The 23,556-nt window shown below is 47.6% G+C and overlaps 1 protein-coding gene across 2 annotated transcripts in view; it reads left to right on the top strand.

The window, feature by feature from the left end:
- Positions 1-23,556, top strand: part of PIK3CD (phosphatidylinositol-4,5-bisphosphate 3-kinase catalytic subunit delta) — a 628,820-nt gene that overhangs the window by 520,651 nt on the left and 84,613 nt on the right. For both annotated transcript variants that reach the window (XM_078642291.1, XM_078642292.1), the window contains exon 22: positions 11,143-11,288. In XM_078642291.1, the coding sequence (XP_078498417.1) occupies positions 11,143-11,288 (146 nt within the window). The remainder of the gene's footprint in view (positions 1-11,142; positions 11,289-23,556) is intronic.

Genomic DNA, 23,556 nt, shown 5'->3' with positions numbered 1-23,556 from the left:
GAGGAGAAAAAATCCAAATTATGTTCTGGAATTGTGCTGGTCTCCGAGAAAAAATCCTGGACGGAAGTCTCTTAGAGTTTGCCAATGAACCTCGAGTTTTAGCTTTACAGGAAACTTGGCTTACAAAAGAAATGCACTTGATAGGGTACAAAACTTATTTTTCAGCAGGAATTGCAGGAACCCACGGGAGAGCTAAAGGCGGGCTGACAACTTACATATCGAACACTATACCTGGCCTGGTAGTTACTCCAATTAGTCTAGAAACCCATTATCAGATCCTGAGACTGGTATTCAAGACAAAGAGGACTATTCTCTTCGTCAACCTCTATGACAATCTAATGGAAAACGAGAGAATAAAAATATTGGGGGTTTTACGCAAGAAACTAAGTAGTGACACGAAATTAAAACCAGGGTCAGAACCACCGAGTATCTTTGGGGAGGCGATTTCGATCTCCACCCCTGCGAAAATCAAAATAGTAATATCTGTGGGATGGGGCATGGAACCGAGGAGCAAATAACCCACTTTAGTCATTCAATGGTGGGCGACTTCCTAAACGAATCCATGTCCAGTTTGGATTTAATAATATTAAACCAAACAAACCCTTTACTTGGGAAGCTGGACCCCACCTATCTCGGAAGGGGAAGTGAAACTACAATTGATTACATCCTCACTACAGCGACCCTTATAAATAAGACCCTGAATTTCAGAGTGAAAATTAATACATTAAGTGATCACTCAGCTTTAACCTTTGATTTAATCGTGGACCAATCTCAGCTATCAGCCCAAACCTTAATCTCCGCCCTCTCCCAGAACAATATCCAGCTCACAAAAATAAATGGTTATACCCTTGGGTGGGGGCAGATTGATCCAAACGAATTGACAAATAAGGTCGTAATTGCAGCACAAACAGAAATTCTGAAGTGCTTAGATATGGAGGTATCTGATGAGGAAGTCCTATCCCATTTCAAGACGATCTTAGGTAAAGTAAATAAACACCTTACCGTGAAGCGGAAAGGGGCCTTGGAAAAAAGAAAAGGATGGTTCAACCATGATTGCTCTGTAGCCCATAAAAAGCTAAAAAGAGCACTAACACAAACAACAAGAGATAAAGAGGAGGTCAGGAATCTGAGAATAGCGTATAAGTTGGCCTGTAAAGCGAGAAAAGAAGAGCTGAAAAAGGCATTATGGGACCAGCTGCATGAAAGCTCATTAAACAAACACTATTTTGGAAAGTGGTTAAAGCACCTTTCCTGACGGATTCAATAGACCAGCCAAGTCTTGATGTAGCCATTGAGGGACACACCTGGACAAATCACTTCGCTAAGATTTTTGGCAAACCACCAGTAGAAGCTGCTAGTGGAAAAAATAACAGTATAAATGAGGATAATTCATTCCCAATTCCACTGGCAGTCAACCTATACGAGGTAATAAACGCACTGAATGCCAGTAAGAGCGGAAAAGCCCCAGGCCCGGACGGGGTACCAGTTGATTTTTTCAAATTTAGATTAGATCTTTGGGCCCCGATAATAAAAAGGGTGTTTGACGCAGCAATGGTGTCCGGATTACTCACATCCTGGACCCAATCAATTCTGATACCCATCTTTAAGAAGGGAAATAGAGAGGAGGTGACTTGTTATCGTCCAATCTCCCTCCTGGACTCACTGGGGAAAGTACTGGGCAGAGTGGTTCTCCAGCGTTTACAGGAGTGGGCAGACGATACCGGGACCCTCTCGGACATTCAGTATGGTTTCCGAGAGGGCCACGGAACAACGGAACAAGCCCTGAACCTGGCCTTACTGATGGGAAAGTATGTCTCAGCAAAGCGCGAGAGGTTGTACATGGTTTACGTCGACCTCTCTGCCGCTTTTGACTGCGTCAGTCATGCAAAACTCTGGTCAGTCCTGACCAACATGGGAATGGACGAGGTTCTCGTGACCTTCCTCAGAGAACTTTACTCCAACGCTTCCACGAGGGGCGTTTTGGAGTACGGGGTTAATTGTCAGATTCCTTTCCTGTAGAGCGCGGCGTCAGGCAGGGATGCGTCCTTGCCCCCTTCCTTTTCTCCCTCTATACCAATGGCCTCGAGGTAGAGATGTTACGGGGGGGACTGGACTTACCCCGTGTAAAAGATCGACTGGTGCCCACGCTCTTGTATGCAGACGACGCGGTGATCATAGCACGCACCCCACGTGAGCTACAAAAATCCTTGAATAGTTATGCAAAATTTATGAGCGATCTAGACCTTCTTATAAACATAAAGAAAACTTTTGTTATGGTAGCTGGACGGGTTAGGAAAAACGGAAAAACCATCTTTTTAAATAACGAAAAATTAGAATCCACTTCCCAATACCCCTATTTGGGAATTATGATAGATGAGAAGCTCAACTGGAGAGCGGCCATAGAAGCGCGCAAGCACCAACTTTTGCGCTCCATCGCTGCTCTCATTAAATTTGCCCAGAAATTAGGGAAAAAACCCCCGGTTGAACTACTCCAAATCTATAGAGCTAAGTGCCACTCAATCGCACTTTATGGGGCGGGTTTATGGGGCCATAAACGCACAAAAGCCCTACAGGTTGCGGAGAATACCTTTATAAGATTTTTACTGTCAGTCCCTAAAAGAGTATCCACTTTTGCCTCACATGCAGAACTGGGACTACCACACATTGAGGACTTGGCCAAAATTGAACCCGTGCTTCTCTGGCGCAGAATATGGGTTTCAACAAAGAATTCTCTCACTAAAGCTATCGTTGCGGATTGTATGACCCTAGATCGCGCAGATAAAATAGACTGGTTAACATATGTTAAAAATCTTCTCACTGATCTAGGAATGGCCGAGTATTATTATAACCCGGAATCTATTGTTGGAATTCCCAAGAAAGAGCTCAAGGCAAAGGCGTTGAGTCACTTTGAAGAATTACGTATCACTGTAGAGATTAAGAAACCATCTGTACAGCACTCTCTGGCGGTCATGACGACCATGGAAATGGAACCATATTTAACCTATGTAGACTCGCAGTTTGAACGATTTCTATTAGCGAGATTCAGGTTGAACATTTTCCATAGGGTCGTAGCATTCCCGAACAGAAATAGCTGGGAAGAGAGTTTAATGCCTTGCCCATGTGATGAATTATCTGAACAGTCAACAATGCACACTGTACTGTTCTGTAAATATTATTCCGCCCACCGAAGGCTTTGGCTAACCCCACTGTTGAGAACTCTAGGCCTTCGAAAATGCCGTCCCGCTATATTGTAGCTACAATTTTTAAGCTCAGAATATGTATGCAAAGTCGTTAGTACTTTCTTAAAATGCATTTTTAAACTAAGGCTTAATCTTCAGAATAATACCTATTAAATTGTCTTGATTAAGCAATATTTTTACAATTTCTAAATGAGCTGAATATGTTTTAGTATTGTTAAAAATGCATGCAAATAAAATGTATAAATGCTTTTATGGTAATTCATGGAAAATGAACGCCGAATAAAGATTTTACTTACTTTGTGCCTCGTGTGTGTCTGGACAGAGTGCGGGAGGCGGGGATCTTGCCGAGAGGGCTGTCTGACCACTCCCCAGTGGCGGTCAGGGTTGAACTGTTTAGGAAACGACAGCCGTTCCGGTGGAGGATGTCCTCGTGGCACCTGCAGCAGCCTGATTATATCCAGCATTTACGGGGTGCGATTGCCCATTACTGGCAGGAAAACCTAGTGGGTGACATAGACGCAGTCGTAGTCTGGGAGGCCATGAAGCCCACCATACGGGGAGTGGACATTGCGTGGTGTGCGGCGGCCCGTCGACGACGCCGTGAGGCGGTCGCTGAAGCAGCCACACTGGTGGAAACCCTAGAACTGCGGTGCCGGGGAGGGGGAGATGAGATTGGGGTGTGGTTGCTCCTGCAGGCACAACAGTCCTATGCATCTGTGTTACTGGATGAGGCTGAACAAGCGTGGCTGGCCACGCGGAGTAGAGTCTATCAGTGGGGAGATAAGTCCTGCACAATGCTCCACAGACTATGTCAACGTACTTTCCAACCGATAACGTTGCCGGGCCTCACAGCTGGGGACGGAGTGGCGATTACTGACCCGGTTGAACTGGCAACGAGTTTTGCTCGCTACTTCACGGCGCAATATGCTTCGCGGGATTGTCTATCGGCAGATGAGGTCGCTAAATTTATTGATGACTTACCTCCGAGGGCGGTCTCAGATGAGACCAAGACACTATTAGACCTTCCCCTCACGGCGGAGGAATTAGGAGACGCACTGGGACAGCTCAACACGGGAAAGGCGCCGGGGCCGAGCGGCTTCCCGAGTGAATTCTATAGGAAATTTCAGCTCCAATTGGGTGCCCATTACCGCAGTGCACTAGAGGTGGCGAGAACACGGGGTAGCCTGCCATCTGACTGGCGCCATGCCGAGGTTGTGGTCTTTCAGAAGCCGGGCAGACCCCCAGACAGGCATGACTTCTATCGCCCAATCTCCCTGCTCAACATCGAGGCTAAAATACTGGCGAAGGCGTTGGCAAACCGCCTGCTCCCATATGTGATGGACCTGGTCCATCCGGACCAGGCCGGATTCATGCCACGCAGGGCGACGCGGCACAACATTCGACGGGCACAGGCAGCTGTTGCTGCCATGGGGGCGAAGGGGGAACGAGCGGCTCTGCTACTGGCGGATATTGATAGAGCTTTTGACTCGGTTAGTTGGGCGTACCTATTTGCGCTCCTGCCTCGTCTCAATTTGGGCCCGGTGTTTATTTCTTACGTTTAGTTACTCTATACCGATATCTCTGCGTCGGTGCGTGTCTCCGGGGCGGTCTCAGGAAGGTTTCCGATTGGTCGGGGGACCCGGCAGGGGTGTCCCCTCTCCCCGTACCTATTTGCCCTGGCTATGGAGCCTCTGGCCGCTTGGGTGCGCATAGACGCGCAGATGCAGGGTTTTGAGTGGAGTTGGGGCCCCACTGATAGAATTGCGTTATATGCAGATGACGTCCTCTTCTTTCTTACCGATCTACATGGGTCAGGACCCCGAGTTTTGGAAATTATGCGCATTTTCGGGGAGGTATCGGGCCTCTGTCTGATCCCGCGTAAGTCCACTCTGTGGGTGCTGGGTGGCGGGATGGTGGCGGACCCCTGGGCATCAGCGCTGCAGGTGGCGACCGGGGGTTTGAAATACCTAGGAGTGTTCCTCTCAGAATCCGTGGATATTGCCTGGGAGCGCAACATAGTGCCTGTGTGGGAGAGGGTCCAGGCGGACGTGAAAGCATGGTCCCGGATGCCCCTGACTATTTTCGGTAGGTCCGCGATCTTCAAAATGGTAGCACTCCCGCGCCTGTTGTATCAGCTGCAGAGCTACCCCCACTTAATTGCCCCCAGTGGTTTCGGCAGGTCAACTCCGATTTGGGCCGCTTCCTGTGGGCCGGGGGTGCCGCCAGAGTGGCGCTGCGGACATGCTTCCTGTCCACGTACTGTGGTGGTCTGGCCACGTCGGACCTGTTATCCTATTATCAGGCCTCCCAGCTATTGGTACTTAATGAATGGTGGTATGGTGACAGGGGAGACCCGGCATATGCTCTGGAGCGCTCACTGATGGGCGACAACACACTCCACACGATCCTGTACTCGGCTAGGCTGCGGCGGACATTGCCATGTGTCACGCGAGTTGTCTTTGTTGTATGGCGACAGGCGCTGCGCCGCATGGGCTGGTGGGGTAGACTGACGGCAGAGAATCCGTTGTGGAGGAACGGGCGGCTTCCCGCGCTGGCCTCGTTGGCGGGGTTTGACGGCTGGGATGCCATTGGGATTTCGTCATTGGGTCATGTGTTGACTGGGGTCACCCTCAAATCATTCCAGGAACTCAGCACGGAATTCCACATGCCCAAGACCCAATTCTTTCGGTACCTACAGTTCCGCCATGCACTAGCCCCCAGCATCGCAGACATGGAGTTACTCCCCGAATTTAGCCCAATTGAAGCGAAGGTCTTCATGGGAGACCTTGGAGATAAGAAGGTGTCCCGAATCTATCTCAAACTGGTCACTCACTGCTCCGCCACTCTGCTTCCCCTCAGGGCAGCCTGGGAAGAGGATGTGGGTCCCTTGGATGAGGATGATTGGAGGGAGGCCCTGGAGTCCCCACGAGGGGCTGCCATTGCAACACGACTTAGACTAATCCAATTTAAGTACTTACACAGGGCCTATTACACCAGGGAGCGGTTGTGGAAGGCGGGACTGATTGGTTCTCCGGAGTGTCTGCGCTGTGGGGCTGCAACGGGTACGCTGCTGCATACGGTGTGGTCGTGTACTGGGCTAGTCAGATTCTGGAGGGGCGTTTGGAATTGTTTATCTGAGGTATTGGAATGGGACCTACCCCGCACCCCTCGATTAGGTTTGCTCCATGTTTTGGAGGGTATAGGTGGCAATATATACAAACGTCACTTGTTGTTGCTGGGGCTTGTTGTTGCCAAGAGGGACCTGGCCCGAGCATGGAAGGGAGAGCGAGCCCCCCCCCCCCCTGTGTGCATGGCAAGCTGGGCTGGACTACTGCATGGGACTGGAACGCCCTGTATTTGAGGCCAGAGGATGCCCCCGTAAGCATTTTAAGATATGGAAGCGATGGGCGGAATATAGAGGGTTGATACTGAACCCCCCGCAGAACTAGAGGAGGAACTACGGGTAGAGGACGCTTGATGGGCCTAGGCAGTGCGTCATACCTAGCACACTACGACCAAGCACTGACTGTTTTCTATACTCACGTGCATGGGGTTAGGGAGGGATAAGGGGTGGGTAGAAGGGTAGTTGGGAGGTTCAGGTTTTTCCTCTTCTTTATCGATTTGACTTTGTACTAATGGTAAAACGTGACATGATGCTTGGTGGTGATCTCCTGACTGTGGAGAGCCATGTCTTTACTATTGCTGAACCACTTAATAAAACTTGTTGTGAAAAAAAATAATATATATATATATATATATAGAAAGCTGCTACATGGAGATCAATATATACCTTTACTGGATATTATTGTCTCGATTGATATTCAAGAGCTGATGCACAAGTAGGTCAGACCCTTTTAAAGAATCTTTTTGCATTTTGCATGATATTTTCTGTATTTCGGCTTGTCTGCCAAACAAATTATCATGGGATGAGCTTGCTAATCTATTCAGTGCTTATGACTATTGATGAGGATCCCCGGAAGAGATGGAAAAGATTCTTACCAGTAAACCTAGTTCTCTTCCAGGGAAATTCTCATCAGAGTCATTAGCAACCCTCCAACCTCCGCGGGCAACGATTAAATACAGATTGTTTGCATTTTTGTGCTAATTGATTCCTCTCCGTAAAAATGAGCTGACCTAACAGTCACCCCTGGTGCATGATGGGACACTGGAGCATGGGTGAACTCTTAAAGGTATGTTGTCAGTTCAATTGACTGTGTAGCCTAGGTTTTACAATGGGCCAGATATTTTCTATTTCTGCTTTTAAATCTCCAGTTGGGAAATATTATTTAAAATTGAACTGAAAATGTATATTGGCCATGTCCCCATGCAGCCCCTCGTTCCCGGGTCAATATTGGCCCCGGGAACCCCATCCCCCAGGACCAGCCCAGCATATGGTGGGTGCCCTGGAGCCCACCCAGGACACCCACTACATATTTGAAATAGGGGGAGAATGGACCCCCTCCCAAGGCCAATATTGGTCCCAGGGACTCCATCCCCTGGGGTCTATTTAATTATTAATTTGGGGGTGTGCATGGCCTCCTCCCTGGCCCAATTTCAGCCACGGGCCCCCCATACCCCAGGGCCTGACCAATACCGGAAAGAGGAGGGGGGCCGCCCAGCCCACTCCCCGGGCCAAATTCGGCCCTAGGGACCTCTTTCCCTTGGACCCGGGCAGGCAATGGTAGGTGCCCTGGTCCCACCCAGGGCACCCAGTGTGTTTTGTAGGGGGCCCAATGCCCCGTGGTCCCTGCTGGCTCACTGCCACCAGCAGGATCTTGCATTGCTCCTGCATGCACAGAGCAGCAAAAATGCTGCTCCCGGTGTGTAGGACCTATTTTTCATCTGTTTCCCTGCCCGCTTCATAGTCGGAAGGGAAATGGATGAAAAGTTTGCTCCTATCCGGCTGGATCATTTTTCCTACTCCTGCGTGCTGGGAATGGTCTTATTGTTTGCTCTTGCCTAGCAGGAGCTTTAAATTGCTCCTGCCATGCGAGAGAAAACAGAGGTGTCCCTGCCCATACTAGTGCAGGCAGGGAAATCGCTATGTCCGGGGGGTGGGCACCCCGGGACATAGTAAGAGCGCAGCCCTAGGTATGGGGCCATTATTGGCTCCAGGGAATGGGATCCCCGGGGCCATAATTGACTCTGGGGCATGGAGTCTCCAGGTCTAAACGAAGCCTGGATCGGGTGAGCTGCATTCCCTGTCTCCATTATGCATATTGGCCAGGCCCTGGGGTATGGCGATTCCCGGGCCAAAATCTGCTTGGGAGGGGGTGGTCCCATTTTGGCCCGGCTCCTGGGGGTGTTGTACCCGGGGCCGAACTCTGCCCGGGAGTTGGGCCACGTCGCACAATACCAAGTCCCAAGATGGCTGCCAACACTGGTTGAGCTGTTAGCAGCCAATCAGATCTCACCGTGAGATCTGTCAGATCTGCAGAGGATTTGTATCCCTAGATATGTATAAATCTTTTTTCTTTAATAACTTAAAAATTACCAAACCGATTTACACCAAATTGCAAAAAGGGCTCTCTCTGGGCCAAGAGCTAGCTTTCTGTCAAATTTGGTGTAATTCCGTTCAGCGGTTTGTGCTGTAGTCGTGTTCAAAATTCTTATGCGAAATTGCATGGAAAAATGTGTCTTGGGCCCCCCATTTTCTTGGCCCCTGCTTGACGAATCACTCCGAAACTTTCAAGACAGCAGCTAAAGTCAAACAGTGCTAAAGTTATCAGTAAAACAAAAAGCGCTTCATCTATAGAAACTAGGTACTAACTACTGGTGACCGCAAGTAGGTAATATTTATAATATATATTTTCACTTAAAAACCTGAAGGTTACAGGGACGTTTTAGTTGGGAAACGACATTAAAAAACCTTAGAAATGTCATTTGAGATGTCTTCAGTGATGTGACTGATCACGTCATGAGTGATGTAATATGTGTGGTCATTAGCAGTGCATTGCAAGGGCGTAACGTGCTTAATTTCACTGGTTTTGTACGAGCGAAATCTGAGCCTAATTATAACATCCCTGTAACTTTCGGTTTTTTTCAGTGAATTTCTAAGGTTTCTTTAATGTTGTTTCCTAACTATTATGTCCAGTAACCTCTGATTTTTTTAAGTGAATTTCTGAGATTATTTTAATTTTATTTCCCATATGTAACCACTAACCTTTGACACTGAGAGTGTGAGTTAGTGCATGAGTGTCTCAGTAAGTCTGAGAGTGAGTTTGTGAGTGGGTGTGTGAGTATCTGAGTGCACTCTGTTTTGCCCTCTTCTGTTCTGTTTCACCTTTCTGCTTGTTTTCTGCCCTCTGTTTTCACCTCACCTGCTAATTATCCTGTCTCTGTTTTGCCTTTCCTGCGTTTCTGCCCTCTGTTTTGCCTCTTTCTGCTTGTTGCTGACCTTTATTTCGCCTCTGCTCGTTTCTCACCTTTATTATGTATCCTGCTGCTGGTTTCTGACTTCTATTTTGCCTCTTTTTGTTGGTTGCTGACCTTTATACTCCCTCTTTCTGCTCCCTTTTGACCTTTATTTTGTCTCTTTCTGCTCGTTTCTCAAATTTATTTTGCTTTTTCTGCTTGTTTTCACCTTTATTTTGCTTATTTCTGTTCATTGCTCATCTTTATTTGACCTCTTTCTGCTTGCTGCTGACCTTTATTTGACCTCTTTCTGCTCATTGCTGACTTTTATTCTGGCTCTTTCTGCTCGGTTCTCACCTTTATCTTGGCTCTTTCTGCTCTTTGCTGACCTTTATTTTGCCTATTTCTTGTCTTTTCCCTTGGGAACACGGGGAAGCCTCGAAGGCCCCAATGGTCCCAGCTGACTCCCTGACTCCTTTCGGAGCCGACATTGCTGCTGCATGGAGGGAGCTGTTTGAAAGGCAGCGCCCTTTGTGCAGGAGCCATCTGTTTTATCTCTTTCCCTGCCGCATGTCTGCGGGCAGGGAAAGAGATGAAACCTTTGCTTCCAGCAGGCGGGAAGACTTTGAGAGCTGTCACTTTAAGAAATGTTTGAAAAACATAGTGTATAAAAGAGTTAAAATGGTGACTACTATTTGTTTTGAGTAAGGCCGCTTGCAGGGCCAAAAAGCGTTACCTGAGTCTGCCACAATAAACAAAAATGGCTTGTGAAGCGAAGAGTGCTGGAGCTTGTTTTGAATACTGGGAACAGGCATTGCGCAAAAAGAAATATATATATATATCACAAACAAAGCAGTTACGATTTCGCCACTAACTTAATAGAGTGCACTCTGAAGCAAATTCAAATTCAATTAATTTAATCCACAGCATGACACTGAGGAAACGCGTCTGTCATCCTGGCATGTTGTGGACTAAAGGAATTGAATTGAATTTGCTTCAGAGTGCACTCTATTAAGTTAGCGGGGAAATTATAACCGCTGTGTTTGTGATTTTGGCCGTAACCCACCTTACGGAGAGCGGCGCCCACGGCGTATGGTGCGCCGGCTGTTGGTTTTGTGGAAGGAGATATATATATATATATATATATATATGTATATATATATATATATAAAACTTTATTTTCTTCATGCATGCAACTTCTCAAGACTTGGCGTGAACTCTTGATGATGGGATGGTCTTACAGGTCTGAGAACTCACAGGCCCAAGTTCTGGAGTTGTACTTTCTGCCACACATGAAAAGCATCACTCTGTGCCTAGGCTATTGATTGATGTCTTTATAGAACTCTATAATTCTAGTATTCACTGTTCTTTGAGGTCTGCGAACTTTCAAGGTCTTGGTCATGTTCTCAAAGTTGATATATTTTAGAATTATCAGGGTTGCAATCTAAATGTTTGGGCCTGAGTTTAAGAATATATTAGACTTTGGAGGCCATGGATTTTTTGTCAGGGTCTGAGAATGTACCTAATGACTGACTTAGCATATTTTGAAGTGTACATTTTGAGTATCTTTTCGTTCTCTACTCTCCAGCTCTTTCACATCGACTTTGGACATTTCTTGGGGCATTTCAAGACCAAATTCGGCATCAATCGAGAGAGAGTCCCATTTATCTTAACCTATGATTTTGTCCACGTCATCCAACAGGGAAAAAGCGACAACAATGAGAAGTTTGAAAGGTGAGTTTTTGATTTATTGATTCTGTATCAGCATTTGTACTTTTTCATCAGGCGCTACTTTTGAATTGTTTTTATCACTGTATTGTTGTGCCTTTTGTGGGATCTAATAACACTTTTAACAAGAGATAACCGTGTTTTCTGAAAAAAGGTCAATTTGGTCTAAGTTTTTATACATTGCTGTTTGTAAGCGGTTTTATCCAAATTTCATTTATATTTTGTTTTAGGAAATTAGGACAGTTAGAAATAAAAAAATATTTTTGAATGCACTCCTACATCTATTCCATGCAATACATAACCTTTTAAGAAATAAAATGCCACAGGAAGATGTCAAATGCAGCAAGATAGGCAGCAGTTCACTGAGCAGAATTGCACTTCTAAAGGAAGCAGTTGCTTGTATGCCCCATAATGCCCAGTACTGGTAGTCAGTCTCCAAGTTATTTTTTCTGGTTCTTGGAAGCAGGATCATGGAGCACTAGTTTCTGCACTGTCATCTCTTTTGGTGATTCCTTTTTTATTAATTTTGTGCATGCTGGACATCTTTTACAACTGCATTACTTTGACGGAAATTAGCTAATTTTTCACCTTCATTTTTATTACATCTCTATCAAGAATGTCCTTGTGCATTGTGATATAACCTTCCTGTAATAAAAAGAAATCTGTAAAATATGTTTATAGTGTGTTTGTGATGTATGTACCTGTTTTCAACACAACATAAGCATGCTCAATTATTCTGAAATTTTCAGTTGTTGAGCGATTCACCTCCAAACAATATAGAGAGAGAAGTAATGTGGCAACTTTCTTTCTTCATCTCACTGAAGCCTGATATCAAAAGAGACCTTTAGGAGGACATGCAAAGAAGGAATGAACACACTTGATCACACAATTCATCCTCATCATCATGGCATTCTTCTTCGGCTCCTGCCTTGCCCTTGTGAATTGACATGACATCAGAGATCATATTTAAGACCATAACCCTTCTATGTGAGTGCCATTCTTGTTTCATAACTCACTACATTACGCCTCCGATTCTGTTTCTGCTTCTGAGATTTCACATCCCAAAAAGAAATCAAAACTTTAATGTACATTTTTTCTGACCATGCCATCCCCAGTGGTGCCACCTTTTAAAGACAAGACCCCAAGCAAACACTGACTGTTGTCTTGCATGCTTCTAAAGTACAGTATTGTTCTGCATACCCACGTTGCCCTTCGACACAAAAGTGTTCAAGAATTTCTCATAAATCCCATTATTCTAAAACATCAGTGTCTCTCACCATCCAGATCACCTTGGTGTTTTACTATCTCTTGCCCGCCCCGCCAAGGCAATCACCCTTCATAAATCAAATACATCGTACCAAGAACATCTCGTACTCAAAAGGCATTGAAATTCCAGGAGACTCACTCAAACAATGGACACTGTAATGAATACCAATTGGAACACTTAATTCCCCAACTTCACATCTATCTTCCCATCAAAAGTGAAACATATTTTCATAATATTTTCGGCTTAGGGAGCTGAAATATTTTTGTGACTCTGTAGCTGTCTGTTTCTTCTAAGTTACATTTAGCCCCAGATCTTAGTCTTCTGGAACCAGTGATTGATATTTTGTCAGATGTCAACCACAAGCCAATCAGATCTTTCTTGAAGGATTAAAAAATGAGGCATGCCTTGTTTAAAATGAAATACTGACTGCTGTGTTTGATCTATCTGATCTGGCAGCTCACAACTACCACATGGACTTCCCTCTGAAGAACATTCAGGTTCTGAATGATCACTATCAAACCTAATGACCACAATGTTCACTTTGGTCTTCTCTGGTACAGTGCCTTTTAATGTTTATGGTGAGGATGATCAATTTCATAAAATGAAAGCCAAAGTTAAAACATTAAAATCTGTTACTCTGGAAAAGAGAAGAAATATTCACAAATGTTGTTAAGAGCAGGTGGCAAGGCTGCAAGGTTCCTTCTAGCAGCAGCAACAGAAGTCCCATTAGCCAAAATGATTTCCAGCACTGGACCCAAACAAGAAGCGGGGTTTAGGCACATCCTTTCACAACTATGGTGGTAGCCCCTGCTAACAGCAAAGAGGGATTGTTTTTGTATCACTCATCTGGTATCGACTTCGGTAGCTTGATACATTACATACCAATTTTCAGGATAGAATTAAATTGCAGAGACAATTGGGTTCTGAAAGTTTTTCAATGTGGCTCTTGAGGTTCAAAACTCCACAACCTGCCATTTCATTAAAACAGCCTTGCAATTGCAATACACAACAACGCTGGAAAGAGTCTAACCTTCTACACCAGAAACTGGAAATGAAACCTGGTCCTTGGCCTCAAACAGACAAAGGGATTTACTCTTTGTATTTTGGGGTAAAAAAGTCAAGCTCATAGCAGGATTTCAGTTTAATTCTAATTCTCAAGAAAGTGAACCAGGGTATCAGAAAGGTGAAGTTCAAAATGCTGGGCCTTCATCTGTTCTTCCCCAGCTCCTACTTTTCCATCCCAAAAGTATGAACATCAGTGGCAGCTGGCAGGGAACGGCAGTTGGCCAGGATGGTGGCGAGTGGGGGGAATAAAAAAAAACACTTTCTCACGGTTGTCGACTCTCCTCCATCGTTGCTTCTCTTCCTGGTGAGTCCCAGAAGCAGGAAGCACACAGGCTTTCCTAAGTCAATCAGCATTGTGATAGGTCTATGCACCGTGGTTCGGTGCTCACATGGGGACTGGAAGCCTGTGCACGTTCTCCACGCATGCTGAGTATTACAGCCCAGTGGAGAACATGCTAAGAGCGCATGACTGTTTGACCGGCGTTATTGTGCATAAACCACTTCTCCTCCCCGGCTGTGACACCAGCCCCGCCCCGCCCTGCCCTTACCCAGCCCCATAGCTACGAAAAATAAAATGATAATAACAAAGTTATTTTCAGGGCGTGGCTTGGGCGCCGATGGAGAGGGTCGCCTGAGCGCTGAGCTCCGTGATCAAGCCTCTATTTATCCTGCCAAAACACTTCCGGAACCCCCATCCCACCTTGCAAGACGGGGGAAGGGGATCCCCTACGGAAGACCTACGAAAAACTGCTCAAGTAACCCTGCAGACCCGGAGAAGATCGCCGGAGCGCTGCCCGGGACGCCCTGAAGGAGCAGCTAAAATGGCGGCCACGGGGAAGCCCTGAATCCCCGTGCGGCCGCGACCACGGTTGATCCCGCGGACCCTTGGGTGCTCCGATTCCAGCGCAGGAGCCGAGAAACATGGTCTGTGAGGCGGCTGACGACCGGAGGAGCCGCGTACAGGGACTGCCGAACGTGATCAGTCGGCCCAGCTCTGAGGGCGGCACTGCTGCATCGCGGGCTCCCGCTCTGGAGATAGGGCGGTCGGGTCCTCCCCCGCCGGGACCCATCTGAGGCAGTGACTTTACTCACCAGGCCAATTGGGGCAATAAGCACCTGTGGAGAGATCCCGGCATTGCGGCCAGTGGATTTCACACCCTGTTTGATGCGTCAGCGGTGGGAGCCGCGGGCCGCTCCCCTCCCCCCCCACCCCCACCCCCCGGCCACCAGATGATCCAGAGTGCGGGGGGTACCTCGGGATATCCCAGAGAGAAGTTGGTGCCGGCTCTACTATCCAGCCGCAGCTGGGATCTACTGTTCAAGGGATGATACCGCGGGACGCCACGCGAGGCCTCCCCGAAACCCCCCCCAAGGTCCCCGCTAGCCATCCTATACCTCCGGAGGGGACTGGCCCGTTGGAGCTCTACTGCGCTGAGGAGGCCTAATGTTGAGCAGCCCGGAACCTCGATGACAAGCGTTCGCAGACGGAAGCCGTGGCAACACCCGGAGCGCTGAGGCCCAGACGTAGAATAGCGCTCCCACTGAGTTTCCCCCCAGATACACGGCAGTGAAACACAGAAGACATACTTTGGAGGAAACGCTTTTAAGTACAGGAGCGTAATCGGGGACCGCGGAGGTGGCAAAGTGGAGCGGCAGCGAGACGGTATGGCGCAACCCCGCGGCAGTGCTATCAAGAGAACAAGCTGCAAAAACCCATAAAGATGTTCCTAGAACAGGCCCGGACACCGTACGAAGATCGATAAGGACTGCCCCGGAGGGCCCTGGTAGCGGTGAAACAGTGGGCCACGGCGGGGACTGGCGAGTGCACTGGAACGGTCACCTCCTCCAGAGAGGGCGGAGAGGGGCTCAACAGCGGACGCAACACAGTGAGAAAGCGGCCAAGAGAAAACTGAGAATGTTTTTATGATGCTACATACCGCACACGAGTTCTCCCTTCCTCCTCTTCCCCTGGGCTCTGCACTACTCCTGAGAAACCAAGAGGTGAGCGAGCAAGACATTAGTGACGGGTGTGACCCTGCAGGCATTTGCAGCAAAAGATAGTGGACTGCTGGGCTGGAACTGGGGGGCACGCGACGAGCGGCCTTAGGTGGGATTGATCTGAGGCAACTGCTGTGCCTTGGGAGGGAGCCTGAGTGATTGTCCCATAACGCTACGGCTGTTTTGTTGCTTGTAATTCGGAGCACTGTTGAGACACGGTTTGCCCTACTCTGAACTGCTGCAGCTGGCAACCGAGTGCTTGTGGCCCTGACGACTACCTCCTGGGGTCGCTTTCTTGCGTTGCTGCTAGTAGCCCCTACACTAGACGTGACTGGACAGCGATTTGAACAATCACTGGGGTGAAGACCCGAAAACGTCAGATTGTGCGGAGTCCCCCCGAGTCGGGGCTGCATATCCCTACCCATTAACGGCGAAACGGACAGCATATCCCCCAATATGGGAAAGCCTAAAGGGAACAAAGGTGGCGCTCAACCCATGTCGGATACTGAAGCAACGGACAAAGGGGACCACTCAGACCCCGGACTACCGCGAGACCCTCAACTTCAACTTCAACTGGACACAATCCTGACAGCGACAACGGATACCCGTGCGGCGCATCAACAGGATATTGCGCAGGTGGCCACGGGACTGGGTCTACTGAGGACCGATCATGGAAAACTGACTGACAGGGTTAAGGTAGTAGAGGATACGATCCATACCCTTGAACCGGCGCAAAAAGACCTCGCAACCGCTATGACCAATGTGCTGGACCGCCTAGATGCGATGGAGAGAAGAGCTGAGGAGGCCGAAGGACGTAATCGCCGGAACAACATCCGGATAGTAGGCCTACCGGAGAAGGTGGAGGGGCAGGACATGGTACGCTACCTTGAGGACTGGCTCCAGACGGTAGTGGCGCCGGAAGGCCTGACCACTTTCTACACGCTGGAGCGGGCACATAGAGTTCCGGCCAAGCCACCACGACAGGGTCGACCCCCACGCCCGGTGGTAGCCCGACTGTTACATTACCGGGACAGAGACCTGTTACTCCAGAATGCAAGGGTGAACGGCCCCTATCAGGTGGAGAACAGCAAAATCAATATCTTCCCTGACTACACGTATGAAACGCAGCGCCGACGGACCTCTTTCCTGGCAGTTAAAAGAGAACTGAGAGCTGAGGGCCTCCAATACGCACTACTCTTCCCAGCTAGGCTTCGAGTATTTGTAGATGATACCACTAGGTTCTTCGACACTCCAGACGATGCCTGCGCCTGGCTGGAATTATACAAATCCGGTAAAGAGGTCCTCGGCCAGCGGCCAGGATTGAGCTCAGAAGGATTACCACAACTGAAGTCGCGGCGGCTCCATCATAGGCAGAGGGGACTAAGGAGGCCTTCACAGTCGGAGACAACAGCGGAGCGGCGAGAAGTTCTGGAGGTGGTGTCTGCTCTATCGGGAACGCCAGACTCTCCAGCGCAGGATGAAGCGGAATCAGGAAAAGGTGATGACCATTTGGACACTGAGCGCTCAGAGACGGACAGTATACCTTTGCCTGTGGTCACTCCGGCGACGACGGAGGGAATGCTGGACGAAGGATAGAAGCGCCCGGTGAGCTGTGGGAGTTTGATATACTTACTATGGCAGACTGCTTGCTGTGAACTGCGGGAGGGAGTTATAGATCATAGATGGTAGATGGGAAGTCTTTGAGATGTTTATTATTCGTGGCTTGATCGATCAGTGAGGAGCTTAGGGTTTAGGCGGCTACCCGTTGGTGACCAACCCACCCTTACTGCCCTTAAGGCACACCCACAGTGACTACTGTTGGGTTAGTCAACTGTTGTTATTCGGGAGCGTTTGGATGGGAACTAGATGGAGGTTACTAGGTCCTGTTCTGGGGGGGGGAGTGGGGTGGGGTTGTTTTAGGGGGTTGGAGGGAGGGCCCATCATCAATGTTGATGTCTTACCACACTTAGGGCGACTAGGGAGTGGTTGGGATGGATTACACAGGACACTATGGGACACTGGGTGATTTAACTAATTTGAAATGTATAACCTGGAATGTGAGGGGGCTCCACACTGACGCGACGCCACAAAATTCATGCCTACTTGGTACGCAGAGGAGTACAGGTTGCACTGCTACAAGAAACACACTTGACGAAGGCTGAAGGGATTGCATTACAGCGTAGATGGAGGGGTCAAGTATTTAATACCACATACTCAGCGTTTGCTAGAGGCGTTTTAATCTGGGTTAGGGCCGGGGTTCCGTTCCAAGTAACCAGGCAACTCATAGACCCAGAGGGAAGGTTTGTAGCAATAGCTGGAAGGTTACGAGGTAAGGACATTACCTTCTGCAGTGTGTCTGCACCCAACGTTGATCGGTTGACCTTTCTGGCGAAGTTATCCGGGTCCTTAGTACACTTTCTCGTGGGACCTTTGTTAATGGGAGGTGACTTTAACTCTGTACTGGACGTCTCCCTCGATAGGTCACACCCCCCTTTGGCGGCCTCTCACACACACCGCACGGCTAAAGGCAGAATGGAATGGCAAACGAGTTGGGGCCTGATAGATGCCTGATAGATGCCTCCGCAAGATCGAGATTACTCCTACTTTTCAGGTATGCATGAGCTCCATGTGAGGTTAGAGCTCCAGTGGTCGTTAGAACTGAATATCTGTCGAGAACAGAGTCGGACCATAATCCTTTGTTAATTGCCATGCAGTGGTGCCCTAGCGCCTCATGTGTCCCTACTTGGAGGCTGCGCGCAGAAACGCTAGAAGACCCCCTTTTTCATGATGCGCTAGAGGAGAGAATTACTCAGTACTTTGAGGATAATGCTGGCACAACTGAGGCAAGGGCAACGGAATGGGACGCCTTCAAGGTAGTCATAAGAGGGTTTTGTATAGGGAAACATGAAGGGGTGTGGAAAGTACTCCTAGATGACCTGGATAGGGCTGATAAGAAACTCTGTGAAGTAGAACTCTTACGACCTGGTCGCCCTGAGCTCCAGGGAAGGGTTAGCGAGGTGAAAGAAGTGGTAGCAGTGGAGACAGAGCGCTTGCGTAGCTTCGACTATAAGGCATACACAGCTAGGGTCCCTGCATACACAGCTAGGGTCACAGCAGGGTCCCTGCTTTGTCGCAGAGGGCTTGCCAATCCCACGAAGAGAGGCTCCCCCATAGTATCCATGCGCACAGCGGACGGAGATGAGGTTTACACCCAGACTGAGATTCTACATTTCTTCACAAGATATTATGAAATTCTATACCAAAGCAAATTAGTGACCAGTACTCCAGCCATGGATGCTTTTTTAGAAGGGCTCTGCTTCCCAGAATTAGATCACGAACAGGCGAAGGAATTAGGCAAAGATATTGAGCTAGGAGAAATACGACGCGCTATAAAACATATGGCACATAACAAGACTCCGGGTCTAGACGGGCTACCCATAGAATTTTATGGAAAGTACACTGACCTTCTAGCCCCAAGGCTGCTAGAGGTCTATAAGGGAGCGAAACAATTGGGGCGGCTACCACAATCCATGCGAGAAGCGTTGGTAATACCCTTATTGAAACCTGGGAGAGAGAGCGGAGATACAGCATTGTACAGACCACTGTCGATGCTAACCACTGATTATAAAATACTAAGCAGCATCCTAGCGTCTCGCCTGTTAGAACATATGATTGCATTGGTCCATCTGGACCAGGCTGGTTTTATACCAACGCAAAACACAACCACGAACATACGCCGACTGATGTGGCTGTTAGAGGGAGACCATTTAGAAGCCCGACACCCAATGATATTATCGGTGGACATAGAGAAGGCGTTTGACAGCCTTGAATGGGAATATCTTTATAAAGTGCTGAGATGCTTTGGTGTGGGGGAGGATTACCTGAGATGGACGACAGTGTTATACACCTCAGCGGTGGCCAGAGTGAGAACGCCCCAATACCCAGTGGAAAGGGGCACAAGACAGGGGTGCTCACTGTCTCCATTGCTGTTTGCTTTAGCAGTGGAACCCCTCACTATGGGGGTTTGCAAGGTAGAGTTGGGCAACAATACATATTGCTCTATGCAGATGACCTCCTGATCTTTCTCGAAGATGCCGATGAGCCCATGGTAAGAGCCGAAAATCTATTAATGAGCTTTGGCGGCATATCCGGCCTGAAAGTGAACTGGTCCAAGACGTGCTTGTTCCCAGTACGTCGGGGGGAGTCCCAACCCTCCACGACCAGAGCGGTGCGATGGGAGCCCAGCTGCCTGAAATATTTGGGTGTGTACATCTACCACACAGCAGCCGACTTGTTGGAGGGTAATATTGGCCGCGGAATAAGGGCATTGAAGAATAGTATGTCCTTTTGGGCTACTCTCCCACTGTCAATGGCCGGGTTGACAGAACCGAGAACAAAAATGGCTTGCCAGTATGTTATGATGGCGGCGGAACCTTTAAGGCGGTCACGTGCCTCTACTCCAGAATGATCAATGAAGGACTGCCACCTCTAGAAGCGCTGAAGGGAAAATGGGAAACCGATATAGGAAAAGACATCCCAGAGACGGTGTGGGCGCAGATAATGTGGAGGGCCTGGAAGAGTACACGCAACGCAAGATTCCAACTAGGGCACTTTTATATTCTCCACCAAGCATATCTGACACCAGGAAAGATCATAAAATACTTTGATATAGAATCAGCAGCGTGCCCCAGGTGTATGAGGATCGGAGTAGAATTAGATCATATGCTATGGACATGCCCAATTTTAGAACCTTATTGGAAAGAGGTGGGAGACACTCTGAATGCGGTAACAGAGAGGGGCTTGGAATTTGACATAGCCGTGGGTGGCCTACACTGGTTACCTCATACCCCCAAGAACAAGATCACGAGTGAATTTATAGATATGGGGCTCATACTAGCAAAACGAGAAATCACACGACACTGAAAAGCAACGGTGGGACCTACTGGCACTAGGTGGAAGAACGAGTTTCTTAAGTGGGCTAATGGTGAAAGTGAGTTGAGATTTCAAACTGCGCGAAGACAACGTGATGACAAGGCATTATAAGCAGCTCAGGCATGGGACGCATTGGTGCAATCACTGCGTGGCTATGGCACACAAGATAAAACAGCGGAATAGTAACATGATTGGAGAGCATTCCCAAGACATGACAGGCACATCACACAGAACACTACCTGATAATTCCTGTGTACACGGATTATTACGACTGGAACCAATTGTAAACATCGATGATGGGGATCCGGGGAGGAGGGGAGGGTATATAGGGGAGTTCATTAAGAAACTGGGTAAGGACACACTGGGGCCAGCCTTTAATGGGGTTTCATATGCATGATCCGGATCACATCCTGGCCCATCACCTGAGAATGTAGCTAAGTGGGCCACTATCAGGAGCTTAGGAAAGCATAGGAAATGTAATTGCTGCTGTATGATGTGTGAAACAAAACCCAATAAAAATTGTTTAAAAAATAAAAAAATAACAAAGTTATTTTCATTTAATTTTTCCTGCTCTGAGAGAAGTGGGACGACGCTCCTCCGACTTAGCCGATGAGCCACCCCTGATGAACACATTGCAGGTTTCTATCGTGCGTGGTAGAAGCGCTCACTATCTATCTAAAGTCCTACCATTCAATCTGGCATCAGTTTTGAAAACCATTTCAAAATGCATGTCTGTATTGAAAGTACATCTCAGGAAACTCAAGGGTTTCATCTAATGCTGACTAGACAATGGTAGGTGAATGCTTTGCCTCAACAAAAAGCTCAGCAACATATTCACAATTATTCATCTTCTTTAGCTCGAACCAAATACTTTTTCATAAATCCAAACTGTCACTGGTATAGATCACCATTGCCTGGAGTGTGCTGGGAATACGGTAGAAGGAAAGCTGGATTCTTTCATGTAGAGACTGTTATCTGTACCAGAAAAATGTTAGATTCTACTCATTTATTTTTATTTTGGGGTCTTATGGAGCACGTGGCTACCCACACAAAGACTTCCCAGCGCTGACAAGAGACCTGAAAGATGTCAGACTAAATCAAGGGAACAGATACGTTTGCAATTGTTTCCTAAAGCTGAGCAGGTTATTGTTTGATCTTGGGCTTAGCGGAAGCGAGTTCCAGAGTCTGACTGCCAGGTAAGCAAAAGAGCGCCCACCGTTTCTAGCTCTTTTTATTTTTGGTATTGCCAGGAGAGATAGTTTGATCGTTAAGTCCCGTGCATTTTGATGAGGAATGATGAATTGCTCCAAGATATGTGTTCTCTGAGCATGCTTTACTCTGTGAACCTTTGCAGAGACTTAAACTCAATTCTCTTCCTCAGAGGCAGGCAATGAAAACTCACCAGCACCGGTCGTACCGAACGTTATTTGGAAGTATTCAGCAAGAATCTGGCTGCGGTATTTTGTATCACCTATAGCTTTCTGGTGACATACATGGGGCCCCCAAGATCAAGAGAATTGCCGCAATCTAAGCGTGACAGGATAATTGTTTGAATCACTATTCTACAGATATCAGTGGGAAGCCATTTGATTGTCTGTCTGAGGACTCTTAAGAGACCAAAACATGATCCCACCAACTTCTTGGCCTGTGCTGCCATGGTGAGGTTCTTATCAAAAAGTACTTCCAGACTTTTGATCTCATCTTCTGGTATAGGACGGTACCCCAGGCATGAAGGCCATGAGAAATTATCCTAAAGAGCGGGATTATTTCCAACCAACATAACCTCTGTGTTAAATTGAATAGTTGCTATTCAATTTAAGGCTACTATTGTATATACACGTGTGTACCTGCTTCATGCATTCCACAAACTTCACCTCAGTTTGTCTAATGTTGGGAGCAAGGGAGATGACGATCTGACTGTCCTCTGCATACGCCACCATCGCAAATTCTGCTGAGCGGATGATGTTGGCTAAGGGGCGATTATATACATTAAAAAGAGTGGAGCTCAGAGACGAGCCCTGGGGAATTCCGCATTTAAACTGATGTACTTTCAACAGGCAAATCCACCCTGACTCCCTGGCCTGCAAACCTCTATTTTCTAAAAAAAGGCCAGCCAGCTCAGCGCTTTGTCCTTGATTCCCAACATCTCCAGCCTACTTTACAGAATCGAATTAGAGACTGTGTCAAATCCAAAAGGATGAGCACAGCTGAACCCCCTTGGTCCAATATTCTCCTGAGATCTTCGGTGGCTCCTAGGAGAGCTCTCTGTCCCATATCCTGGTCTCTGTCCTAGTTGAGTCCCAACTCTCTGTCCCATATCCTGGTCTAAATCCTAGTTGAGTTGGGTGTAACAGATCATGGGATTTCAGTAAGCGAGTCAACTGGCTATTGACCATCTACTCTAGTATCTTACTTACACCAGGAAACAGAGTGATAGGTCTTTAATTCTCTGTATTATCTGGATCTAAGGAGGGCTTCTTCAGCACTGGACTAACGATTGCATGCTTCCAACGGTCAGGAACCTTGCCCTTTTCCAAGGAGAGATTATATAGATTATTCAAGCCTGATAGAATAATATCACCTCCTTTCATTAGAATGTCAATATGGGCCGGGTCTAGTAGGGAACCCGACTTGACTATCTCATCTATCTCCTGTCACGTTATTTTTTAGTTGAGGAAACACAGACAAGGTGGGAGAATCTGAGCTGACTGTAATGTGGCCATCTTTAGTAGTTTGCACAGTCTCCTGATCAGAGTTGTTCACCAGAGAATCATAAATAAGACTGACTTTGCTCACAAAATACCAGGCAAACCCTTTATTTTGTTATTTGGAGGGGAGGATGCCTGCCCATGTGATTTTAGGTTTCAGTAAATAATTAACTTTGCTGTAGCTTTCCCTAGAAACCTGTGAGGACCGTGTAATTCTCTCTGCAATGTAAGTTAAACTGGCTTTCCTTATAGCATGTTTATACTTTTTCACAGCTTTTTTGTAGGTTTCCTTTTTGTCAACATC

This window comes from Lissotriton helveticus, chromosome 5_1, assembly GCF_964261635.1.
Source record: "Lissotriton helveticus chromosome 5_1, aLisHel1.1, whole genome shotgun sequence".
In the NCBI taxonomy this organism is placed as follows: domain Eukaryota; kingdom Metazoa; phylum Chordata; class Amphibia; order Caudata; family Salamandridae; genus Lissotriton; species Lissotriton helveticus.
Note: the sequence above shows the minus strand (reverse complement) of the source record. Positions and strands in the feature narration are given on the sequence as shown.